The 12,098-nt window shown below is 35.2% G+C and overlaps 1 protein-coding gene across 3 annotated transcripts in view; it reads right to left on the bottom strand.

Annotated features, from left to right (window-relative positions):
- Positions 1-2,606: 2,606 nt before the first annotated feature.
- Positions 2,607-12,098, bottom strand: part of LOC136832145 (uncharacterized) — a 136,653-nt gene continuing 127,161 nt past the window's right edge. For all 3 annotated transcript variants that reach the window (XM_067092828.1, XM_067092830.1, XM_067092829.1), the window contains one exon: positions 2,607-7,583. In XM_067092828.1, coding sequence (XP_066948929.1) covers positions 7,535-7,583 — 49 coding nt within the window. In that variant the 3' untranslated portion in view covers positions 2,607-7,534. The remainder of the gene's footprint in view (positions 7,584-12,098) is intronic.

The following is a 12,098-nucleotide window of genomic DNA, read 5'->3' as shown; positions in this document are numbered from 1 at the left end:
GTCAATTCTGTTCTTGGAGGCATGTTCTCTGTGGGAGAATCAGTGACCCTGGTAGCCGCCACGCCAGATAATTCACATTCAGTCAATCAGTCGACAGTTGTTGCTATTGTAGCGTATGTTCCCTGTAGGGGAATCATCAACCCTGGTAGCCGCAACGCCAGATAATTCACAATTAATCAACCAGTATTTGATCAATTGGATGTTATCGACCATTATCAGATTACGGTCAAATATTTTGTGGTTGTTACCCCACATAACACACACTCATTCGTTCAGATCCTCCAGAAGTATGCTGCCTAGAGTGACCCTTTACGCAGCTCAGTGTGAACGGTCCTGCATTTTCATTGCAAGGTCCCAGATTCGTTTTTGTGTCTAACTTTTCATCCGTTTCCTATAATTTTGTCTTAACTCGCTCTAGCTGTTTTAATTTTCTCTCAGTCAAGAACAATCACCTTGGGCCACCTCAGTGACGTTCTCGAATAGTGACCCATTTAAGTGGAGAGGGCATTTTGTAATAATAATTACAATCTCTTGATATCAGTAACTCATCAGCTCTTATTTGGTTGTCTGAGTAAGATTATCCTGTTCCCGCTGCTTTTATTTTTCGAAATGCATCTTTTTGCTGAACAATCGATGAACAGTAGCCTACTGTGGAGGCTCTAGCTATAAAAGAATTGCACAATTCCAGTTGAGCCTGTATCAGGAAGAACTCTGCCCAGAAAACGTTTCAGACTTAACAACTGAATGGGTCTGTTTCGCAGTTTATAATCGAACATTTTTTTTGTCGATAATGACATTTGATTTTACTGAGTCATCCGGATTAAGCTCTGAAAGTCTCCATCAGCTCTAGTATTATCCTGATTTCTCAGGTCTTCTTCCCTAATCTCATTTTGCTTTTCATTGTCCAACGGCTGACGTGCTTTGGTCGAAAACAGCTTGTCAGCTTTTCTGCCAGCCGATTCAGAGCTGGAGAAGCATCGCATTTAGTCGAATAATCCCTGACAGAAACGTGAAATAGTTGATAATGGGTTTTCTGGTTAATAGGGAAAGAAAAATGACAAAATATTTTTTACCGGTAAAAGTGAAAAAATTTAATTTCGTATCATTCCCCCCCCAAAAAAAAATATCAAAGACAAGCTTGTCGGTGTTTTGAAATTTCAAGGGCGGCTAAGTTAATGCTACCATTAGTACAGTTCATTTCTTTAGATATTCATACTCAATTATTATTTATAACTTGTATGTAGCAATATGTATATTAAAATGGTTATATCTCTATATGTACACACACGCACACACACACACATATAAGTTCTACTATAGTCTGAGGCCTCATACCCTATGGCAGTTACTCACTATAATTCACTAAGTACAAAATAAGAAGCCTATTGGACTTTAAAAAACAGTGCTGCAGAGGAAGCGTCATGTCCACTTTTACATGAAGCATATATATATAGATATATATATATATATATATATATATATATATATATATATATATATATATATATATATATATATATATATATATATATACACTGTATATCAAAAAACAGAAGTAGGCGACGGCTAGCAGGACACATCAGCGCGAAGGTGGACCATGGAAACGCACTAATTTCAGCGTAATTCTTTATTTCCAACGTTTCGTAATAACTTTATTGCATCATCAGGGAATCTGTTAAATAATGAATAAAATCACTGTAAAAATTGCTCTAAAAATCAATAAAATTCATAAAATACAGCACAGTTTTTTTTCGTTTTTTTATGTGGTATTCTAACTGTGCTTTATTTTATGAATTTTATTGATTTTTATAGCATTTTTTAAAGTAATTTTATTCATTATTTAACAGATTCCCTGATGATGTAATAAAGTTACTACGAAATGTTGGAAATAAAAAATTATGCTGAAATTAGTACATTTCCATGGTCCACCTTTGCGCATTCCAAAAGTTCAGAACTACACATCTTTTTTACCAATTTATCGTCGTCAATTCTCTCCACATGAACAAACCACTTCAAAACACTTCGCCACCGGCTTCTCACCCTTTCAGCTCACGGTAATAACTTATGCAGTATGCATACATTATTCTTCACAACAGTTTCCACTTTTTCATTCAGCATCTAAACATCAGGATTACCAATTTAATTCTCTCTCTAGGACATTCGAGTAGTAAATCAAGACCCTGGTAGTTAGACAGCTGCGGTAGGCCTGAACTGGAGAGGTTCTGAGAACCAGTAAGCATACACATCCTGGAGCTACCTCATATATATATATATATATATATATATATATATATATATATATATATATATATATATATATATATATATATATATATATATATATACATACATACATACATACATATATACACACATATATGTACACATAAATATATATATAAATATATATACATACATATATATGCACATATACAGTATATATATATATATATATATATATATATATATATATATATATATATATATATATATATATATATACATATATATATATATGTATGTATATATACATATATACGCATGTATGTATGTATGTATGTATGTATGTATACGACATTATTAAGTAAGGAAAATAAAACAAACTGTCAATTGTAATAAGCATCATGATTCACTTTACCTCCATATCAATAATATTCACACGGTTACTTTTTTTTTAGGTGAGGATGAAGCTCGTTGATTTGGTGAAAGAAAAAAAAACGACGAATTCTATCTTATATACACAGATAAGAAAATACTTCAAGAAAATATGATCGAGTTGCAAATTGCAAAATTGTCGTCGTGCCGGTGAACACTGGGTAGCCTTCTATCCACGGCTACGTTCAGTAAGGCTTAGAAGTCAGCAGAAAAAAGTTCCACGCTCCGTCTGTTACTTTTGCTATACATCAGTTGCATTTCATGAAAACTCCACTTTCTGGTACTTGAACGGATATTGTCTTGGGAACAAGGTAAGCTTATGAACTGCATGGTCTCACTGTTATTTACTTGATTGTATCTTTATTTATCTTCTCAATAAACCAGAAAAGAAGATTGTCGTCACTCGAGGTTGTGGGAGATGAACACACCATCTTGTTATGTCTTGCCGATCGAATAGTTATTAGTCATAAATGCATCCTCAACAGGACTGTTATGTCAGAATAGCTGTTCATTTTGGTCAAATCACTTGGCTGCATATCTGAGTTCCTTACTTGAATAGAACATGAGCATTCACGTATGCTTTGAATGGCAAATAACAGTAGCGTTTATATATATATATATATATATATATATATATATATATATATATATATATATATATATATATATATATATATATATATATATATATATATATATATATATATATATATATTTATATATAAAATAACTTGAATCAAGAAACATCGTTTGTCCTTGAGATTGGCTAAGGAACACAAATGCAGTTAGATTACGTAACTCGTTCGGTTATTTTGTAATTTTAATCAATATTCTTCATGCTTTATTCGAATTCAGTGGTTTAAAGGCCTTGAATATACTAATTTACGTTGCTAAATTCACTGACTTTTTTTTTATGAATTCAGATCATTAACCGAAGACCCGTCTATTTTATTAACTCTATAACTAGATTCAAACAGCTTAAAAAAAAGAAAAGATGGTTTTTAAACGTAGCTGAATGTCTTGGGAGAAAAGTCGAAACAGAAGAGATTGCAAGTCATGTTGCTCTCTGACTTTTCCCGGGGGAAATTAGTATGAACTGCCGGAGGGAATGATTGCTACTGCAACTAAGCTAAATGATGAGGCCAAGTTACAGTGCACCCAAGAGTCTTTCTGTACCTGCATTTTAATAGATCATTTTTATAATTGTTTAGAATTTACCTTTGCTTTTAATTTACACACACACACACACATATGTGCGTTGTGTACGTGTTTTGTATGTGTATATGATTACATGTGTGTGAGTTTGTGTGCGTGTGCGCCTGCGTTTGTATGCGCATGTGTTGAGAAAAGAAGAAAGAGAGAAAAAAAAGAAAGAGATATTTGAACATCGTGTAATTTGATAGCTGAGATTGTTCTTTGGCCGATGACAATGATACAGAAAATATTCAGTGGCTCTTCAGAGTCTCATGATCAGTAGTCCGGTGTCATACAAGCACACACATAGAGCAAAAATGAAAGCAGTATGATAAAAGTTGCTGAAATGCCCTAAAAGCGCTCGTGTGACACCGTCTGTGGGCTCATGCGCCTACAGTGTTATGAAAGGTATCTTCAACTCCTTATCAGGTATAGATGTGCGCCATGGATTACTTTTAGCAACTGAATTTAGCTAATTTTCTTGTTCAGAGTAGAATATATTAATTTTTCAGTAAGATTCGCATATCCTGCAGTCAGGTCAATAGCTCCCAGCTGATGTGTCCTTGGAAAATAGAAGAAAATATCTGAAGTGGAAAAAATGGGGTACAATGATAAAAGATGGAAATGTTTAGAGACAAACAGCAAAAGGTATAAGGGCGAAAGATGAGCAGCGACAGAAGATGGAAGTACAAGGGATAAGGAGGCGGGAGAAACGATTTTTGGATGTGGCCTGTGTAAAGAATAAGGATGACAAACTAAATATATGAAAAGTATAAGGATAAAAGTCGTCAAGTGTTAGATGTGGGATACTGAAGGGATAAAAGTGGAAGAAGGAAATTCTTAGATACACCAATGTAAGGTATAAGGATGGAGATGAAAATGATTAGGCTTGGTTAGTGCTAGGTATAAGGAGAAAAAGTGAAAATAGTCCCGGCAACCGAGCAGGGGATTTTGCAAGTAAAGAATAAAATCTACACCTCAAATTCTATATAAAAAACATAGACCAGTAGCAGAAAACGAATTAATTAGTCATTTGTTTACCAATGTTCATTTTTTTCTATTTATATGTTCCTCTTTTCTCCGCTTTTCTCTTTAATAGCGTGAGGATTTTCTAATCTGTGAAAGAATGTTAATAATAATAATAATAATAATAATAATAATAATAATAATAATAATAATAATAATAATAATAATAATAGCAGCAATATATAATGCTCAGCCATGAGTACAAGAAAATGTTTAAAGATATAAGTAACAATCGAAATTTTTTTTTATTTACACTGATAGAAAAAAAAATTATTGATAGATTTTGTTCTATCAACTGCAGCAGTCGCAGTGGCAATAGCCATTGACACTGAGGGTGAACGATGCAAAATTGAATTATAAATAAAAACGAAAACTAACCGTTATTCAATAATGGCGAACATATATACCTGATAAGATAAATTATGAAAATTAAATTCAGTTGCTAAAAGTAATCCATGGCGGATACCTGATAAGATAAATTATGAAAATTAAAGGTTACATATAAAAAGCCTGAAAGGTTCAGAAAGAATTATGGGTAACTTAAAGTTTATAACATAAGGTACGTGGTATTAGTAAATATATGTATATATATTTGTATATATATATATATATGTGTGTGTGTGTGTATGTATGTATATTGTATGTATAAATATAATTCATAAGCGACTTATAAAATATGTATATGTATAGGGCACAACAGACTTACAGGGCCTGTAAATAGGTAGAGTATGCATATGTATTCGTAGTCAGATAAACATACAAGCAGAAATGGGCAGAAAATAGATAATATGTAAAGTAAAAAGCTCAGTCATGGTGAAGATTAAAAAAAATTCTGAATTATAGGTTAGTTTTGAAAATTAGTAAAGAAAATTAATCTATGGACGTATAATAATAATAATCTAGATATGGTACTTATGATGTATACAGTAAGTATGTAAGGATGAATAACAACGAGTTAGTATGGAACGTAAAAGTGTCGAGAAATTATAAAAGCATGATAATTTTTGGGATGATGTAAGGAATGGTGTATTAGTATGAATGATGGAAGTTGTTGAAATGGTATATTGTATGAGGTATGGAGATGAAAAATAAAATAATGTGAAGGCGGAATGTGAAAAATGAAAGATAAAGTGCGGAAACTGTGAGGTGAATTATACATGAGTTAAGAAATCTGATGAAAATTAAAAGTGTATTTTTATCATTAGGGAATCAAGAATACTGTCTGATTTGCAAAGTGTGGGAAAGAAGTACTGATAATAAAAATCTTGGAGACAACCTTCATTACTGAAACGGCTTAAGTGAAAAATAGAAATATTTTGGGTGAATGAATAAAATTGTATTATAATGAATCAAAAATGAAATAAGTGAAATAAGTGATCAGATGTAGGAAAGACTTACATAAAGCCTGGGACTGAGAAACAGAAATTGAAGGAAGATAAAATAAATAATACCCATGTACGAATAATAAATAAAAGAAGCTGTAACCAGCAATTCAGGATGTTGAACGACAAAAGTACTAGACAGTACAGCGGTTGATTTTTAAGAATGAGCGACGATAAAGTAAGAGGCATGAAAAGAGTTGTACGAGAACGAATGAACAAATGACAAGGAAAGATGTGGAAAAGAGAATAAATAGAAAATTATGCATCAGAGGAAAATTTCGTTCAGTGCAAAATGGTCAACGCGTTGCTGAGAAACGCGCATTCAGAATGGCAATCTTGCAACAGAATGCGAAGAATGATTTATGCGAAAGGTATGTTACAGAGTTCCTTCGAGCATTTTATTGGACGAAGAATTAAATGTGTCTTTTTTATTAAAAAGTTAATTAATTTTCTTTATAATGATGTTTCTTTTAAATTAGTATGAAGCATTTTTTCCTAATCTTTTCATTAAGGCAGTTGAACTCGTAAATGTTAATAAATTTTTTTGTGTAATCAAAATGGCATCATCTTTACATCAGGCATATTTAATTATTTTTTTTAATCAAATGAGAGAGAAGAACACCTTCTCTTTTTAGTTAGTCACAGGTAATCATTTGCTTTTTTTATGACAGCAGACTATGACATAATGTTGAGGGAGAAATGGAAGCGAGAGAGAGAGAACCTGATAAGTAAAAAAAAGTAAAAATTTTACCATTTAAAAGCAACGCAGTGAATATCTATATTCTTAAAATAGAACAAGAAAGCTGTCCAATAAGAAAGATCGACTTTCTCTCGGCACAGAGGCTATCCCACCAATCTGTTCTAATTTTCAGCACATAGCCCGCGGTAATTTCTGAGCCTCGAATTTTCACCTCGTCGTCCAGGAAGAGTGCAATCGATAAAAGAATCCACAGTAAAATATAAGAGTGGATGCAAAGCAATGACGTCACTGCAAAGTTGACACCTCGCGCCATGGTGCCAACATAAAAGCTCAGTATGTGACATGATTTGGAGATATTTCCAGGCCTTTCTTTCTGGTGTCATGTCGGTCATTTCAAGCCCACCCTACACGTCCACAGTTGCATGTCCTCGCACGTAAGCTTGAGAGAAAGAATACATTTACACATTCAGATTTTGTCTGTACATCCAAAGCACTGAAAAGTTGATTTACAAAACAGATTATCTTCATCGTTTTGATGCATCTGCTCAGCACCTCTCTGTCTTTTCCTTTGCTGAGCTCACAGAAGTGTCGCCGTCGATAGCTGCGCCAGGCAGAACGATATTAACCTGGGGAATGAGAACAGAGGCATCAGTACTCCTTTCGAAATTATGAGGCTCTGTGACAGTAGAGCCTTAAATACCAATGAAAAAAAGTGTTATAGGGGCACATACGTATGTCAGTATTTGACTTCTCTTGAATGCTATTCAAAATATTCCTTTTTCATGAGGCAGCTTGAAATCATAAATATCTGCTTAAATTGAAACAGACGTTCAAAGATGAATAAAATATGGTGGCTTTATGATATATATATATATATATATATATATATATATATATATATATATATATATATATATATATATATTATATATATATATATATATATATATATATATATATATATATATATATATATATATATATATAGTGTTTATATATATATTTATATATATGTGTGCATGTTTCAGAGTTTGTGAATGTGAGTGCGTACACGCGTAAATGTGGTACCTCAAAAATTACATACTCTGATCAATCGCACAAAACAATATTGAAACATAAGAAGTGTGGGGCGGGGGGGTATACAGAGCGACCATTCAGTCGAACAGGTATCCAAATTTGATGTTTTCAGTTATCCTTAATTTTTCTTGTAATACATACAGTTTGTCCAAGTTCATGAACACCAAATATTCTCGTCCTTGGCCCATGAGTGGGTGTGATCTCCATGAGATGTAAACAAGATTTGGCTCCGATTCTGATTGAGAGCGTTGATTTCTTCATAATGTCCTCTTTTCCAAATGAAACAATCTAAATTTCAAGTCTTTGCTGATGATACAACACTTCAAAGAATGACAAGCGTCAAAATAATGTTTAATCAAATGGTGAAAAATGCTGTTCACCAAGTTTTTGAAATGCTTTTTACTAACTTGCTGAAAAACTTTTAACAAAGTCGAAAAAATGCTTTCAAGGACGATTTCCATATACATTAACCAAGATGGTCAATTAATACCAACCAAGTTTTTGAAATGCTGTTAAGCAAACTATCGAAATGTTGTATACCAAACTTTCAAAATGCTGTTAACTTAGCTGACGAAATGCTTATAAGCAGAACATAAAACGCTTTTTACCAAGCTGACGAAATGATGTTAATCATGCGTATGCAATGGTTGCTTTTCTGGAAAAATTTGCAGGGTTTCTACCTGGTCTAGTCTTCAGGCAAAGGTATTTAAACACGTTTATTGTCCCCTTTTAACGCACTGGCTTCAGAAATTTGGACTCAGCTTCCGAAATTTATGGCAAGTCAACCCCATACAAAAATGGGAAAAAGGCACGTTAAAAGAAGAAGAAGAAGAAGTCAATAAGTCCTGGTCTGTGGAAAAATTTAATCTGCGAAGGTAATCTGCTAAGTGCCACCAAAAAAAACCCTGCTCGTCTGCTTTAGGCAAGATTCAAGTTTCTGCACAAAGGCAACAGGCCTCTAAGTTTTTGTTCAGAAACGTCTGGCCTAACAAAAGGATCTTGCACAAGGTGACAACAGACCTGATAAATAATTGTTGTAGAATGATGGTGGGGCTGACTAACAATACTTGTACAATGACGATGTGCCAAATGGCTAGCCAATTCCAGCGCGTGGAAGACAGGCATAAAGACTAATGTTTTTTTTATCCCAGTAGCCCCTAGCGCCTTGCAAGAGCATAGTGTCTTCAAAGATGTAGGGACTCCTGTTTGAATATCTTTATGAAAAAATTATTATATACAGACGGTTGCGTTAAACATTGAGACTAAAGTACTTTTGGGCAGATGGGTTTGATCATAAATTAAATGACAGAATACTGAAGCAGGAAAAAGTCGAAAATGCTGGGCAGAGATGCTGGGAGAGATGAATCCCATGCATCCGACTTTGTACCGCTGCACAACAGGGTTTGTAAAAACATTCAGTATAATAGATTCTCTGTTTTCGTTTGTTCCAGATATATTACGCACATATAAAAGACACACACACACACAGATACATACACATATATTTATTTATTTATATATATGTACTACAGGAAAAGTGAAACACCGAGTATAAATTCCCTGTGGGTACAAGTGAATATGTGTCACATATCGATTTAATTATACATACACACACACACATACATACATACATACATACATATATATGTATATATATGTATATATTATATATATATATATTAGACTCAGGACATGCAAGCAAGCATACTTATTCTACCTAGTAAATGGAATTTCGCAGATGACATGGCCAATCTTGGGCCGTGGATTATCGGGCGTTTTCAAAGAGGCTGGGGGAGGGATAGGCCTTGGGATATCACATTAGCTGGGTCTGGGGGTAGGAGGTGGCTAGAGGGATGATGTTAGCAAAGGCATGTAGTATCATGTTAGTAGGGGCTGAAGGAATCAGGCTATTGGGCGCTTGTGAGAGCGTGTTAGAGTAGTACATAAGATCATGTTAGTAGGAGATCAGTAGATCATGTTAGTAGAAGCTGAAGGAATCAGGCTATTGGGAGCTTGTGAAAATGTGTTAGTCGTGGTCTGAACAGGTCATGTCAGTAGTACATAAGATCATGTTAGTAGGAGATCAGTAGATCATGTTAGTAGGAGCTGGAGGAATCAGGCTATTGGGAGCTTGTCAGAACTTATTAGTGGTGGGCTTAACAGTTCATGTTAGTAGTGCGTGAGATCATGTTAGTAGGAGATGGCAGATCATTTTAGTAGGAGCTCAGATCATGCCAATGGGAGGTGGGGGATAATGTTATCTGGGGCATAGGAAGATCACGCCAGTAAAAGGACTGTGGTGGAGGGGGAGGGGGGATCACGTTAGCAGTTGGTTGGGTACAGGGGAAGGGATAGATTGAGTACGATTTGGAAGGAAGAGGCTTATCAATAATGGCCTCGCAAAAGAAATGATCCCCGACGTCGTTTCCGAAGCGAATTCATGCAAACATGTCCGACGGACGAGAGAGAGAGAGAGAGAGAGAGAGAGAGAGTTAGGTCTTTCCGAAAAGATATTAAAACTTTCTCTCTTTTCGATTCGCCCAGACTTCCTCCTTCTTCGAGATGTTGTGTGTGTTCGCTGTTATTGATGCTGACGAATAATACCGGATAATGCTACCAGAGGAATCGCTTTGGAGGAGTTTATCTCTCTCTCTCTCTCTCTCTCTCTCTCTCTCTCTCTCTTGAATCCCCATGACAACGCAAATGTGGGGAAATAGCTTCGGAATGTGGGTGCTTTATCATCCTTAGAGAGATCCAAATTCAATACGCCGCATGTTTTATGGAAGGGTAATACAGTGTATAAAGTGATAATAAGAAGAAATTATTATTATTAAAATAGTTTAACCAGACCACTGAGCTGAAGAAAAAGAAGGCGGAGGAGGGAGGGAACTGAAACCTGGTTAAACAACACTGAATAAAACGCTCCGTAAATTCCAACACGGTATAACGTATACAATGTAAGGCGAAAAAGAAATTGAAGAAAAAAAGGGGAAAAGAAGAAGAAGAATTTTCTACATTCTAAATAAGAGAAGGCGGGGTAACCCAAGAGGAGAGAGCACCTTCTATCCGCTCGCAGTCATCTCTTCAGGAGCTTCTAATCTCTGATGCGACAATCTTTTTTGTGGAATCGAAACCAATCAGGTTTGAAGGGATTTCGGCCCGAAGTCAGTTTACCCACCTACCCAGTCCTTCTACGGAACTCGCTACTGACCTTTGCATTTCCAAAATAGTTTAACCGGCTTCATTTTCAAGTTCGTGTCTTTCAGCACTTCAGAAGAGAGGTCCATCTACTCACACCTTCCTTGCAGTGGTTTAGGAAGACCTGCCCGTCTTGGTCTCTTAATTTTTTTCTAGTTACATAGGTCATAAAAATAAGTAACCGAATGCCTTGTCTAGAAAACAGAAGCAGAAAAGAATGCCAAATACTGGCAGTGAAGGAAAATATACATTTCCCGAACCCTGCAGTCCGGGGATGACTGATTTCCACTTGACAGTGAGACACAGACGTATGTCTTAAGAACAAGAGCGTTCCGAATTATGAACGGCATAGAAAATGAAGAGGAGTTGGTTCCTTGTCTTAGCGCGAGGACGAACAAGTAACACAGATAAACTCTTTTGGTATCTGATCACTGATTTCCAAGGATTACAACAACTGATGATCCTAAATGGTTTCCGAAATGTCTCCTCTCTCTCTCTCTCTCTCTCTCTCTCTCTCTCTCTCTCTCTCTCTCTCTCGAGCCTTCAAAGCCCGGATAAAAGGGGAGGGTTGAACTTACAAAGCACCTTCCTTTTAAAATTACAGTGACAAAAACTTGCAACAGACCTCAGCAGTGTGATGCAAGTGGCAAAGACTCACGTCGAGGCCGGAGAGCTACCGGAACAGGTCTCGGTCGTTTGATGAAAGCAGATATTAATTTGATGCATACGTTACTTACCTACGTGTGTGTACCTACCTATGGTAGTCATTAACAAATAAAGATGTGTTCTCGTGGCATATATTATGTGTAAATAATTTCCTGATCAATGATTTCTTGAACCAATGCAGACACTAACTGTAAAGAAGA

This window comes from Macrobrachium rosenbergii, chromosome 49 (assembly GCF_040412425.1).
Source record: "Macrobrachium rosenbergii isolate ZJJX-2024 chromosome 49, ASM4041242v1, whole genome shotgun sequence".
Lineage (NCBI taxonomy): Eukaryota > Metazoa > Arthropoda > Malacostraca > Decapoda > Palaemonidae > Macrobrachium > Macrobrachium rosenbergii.
The sequence above is the reverse complement of the archived record's forward strand: the minus strand, read 5'-3'. Positions and strand labels throughout refer to the sequence as shown.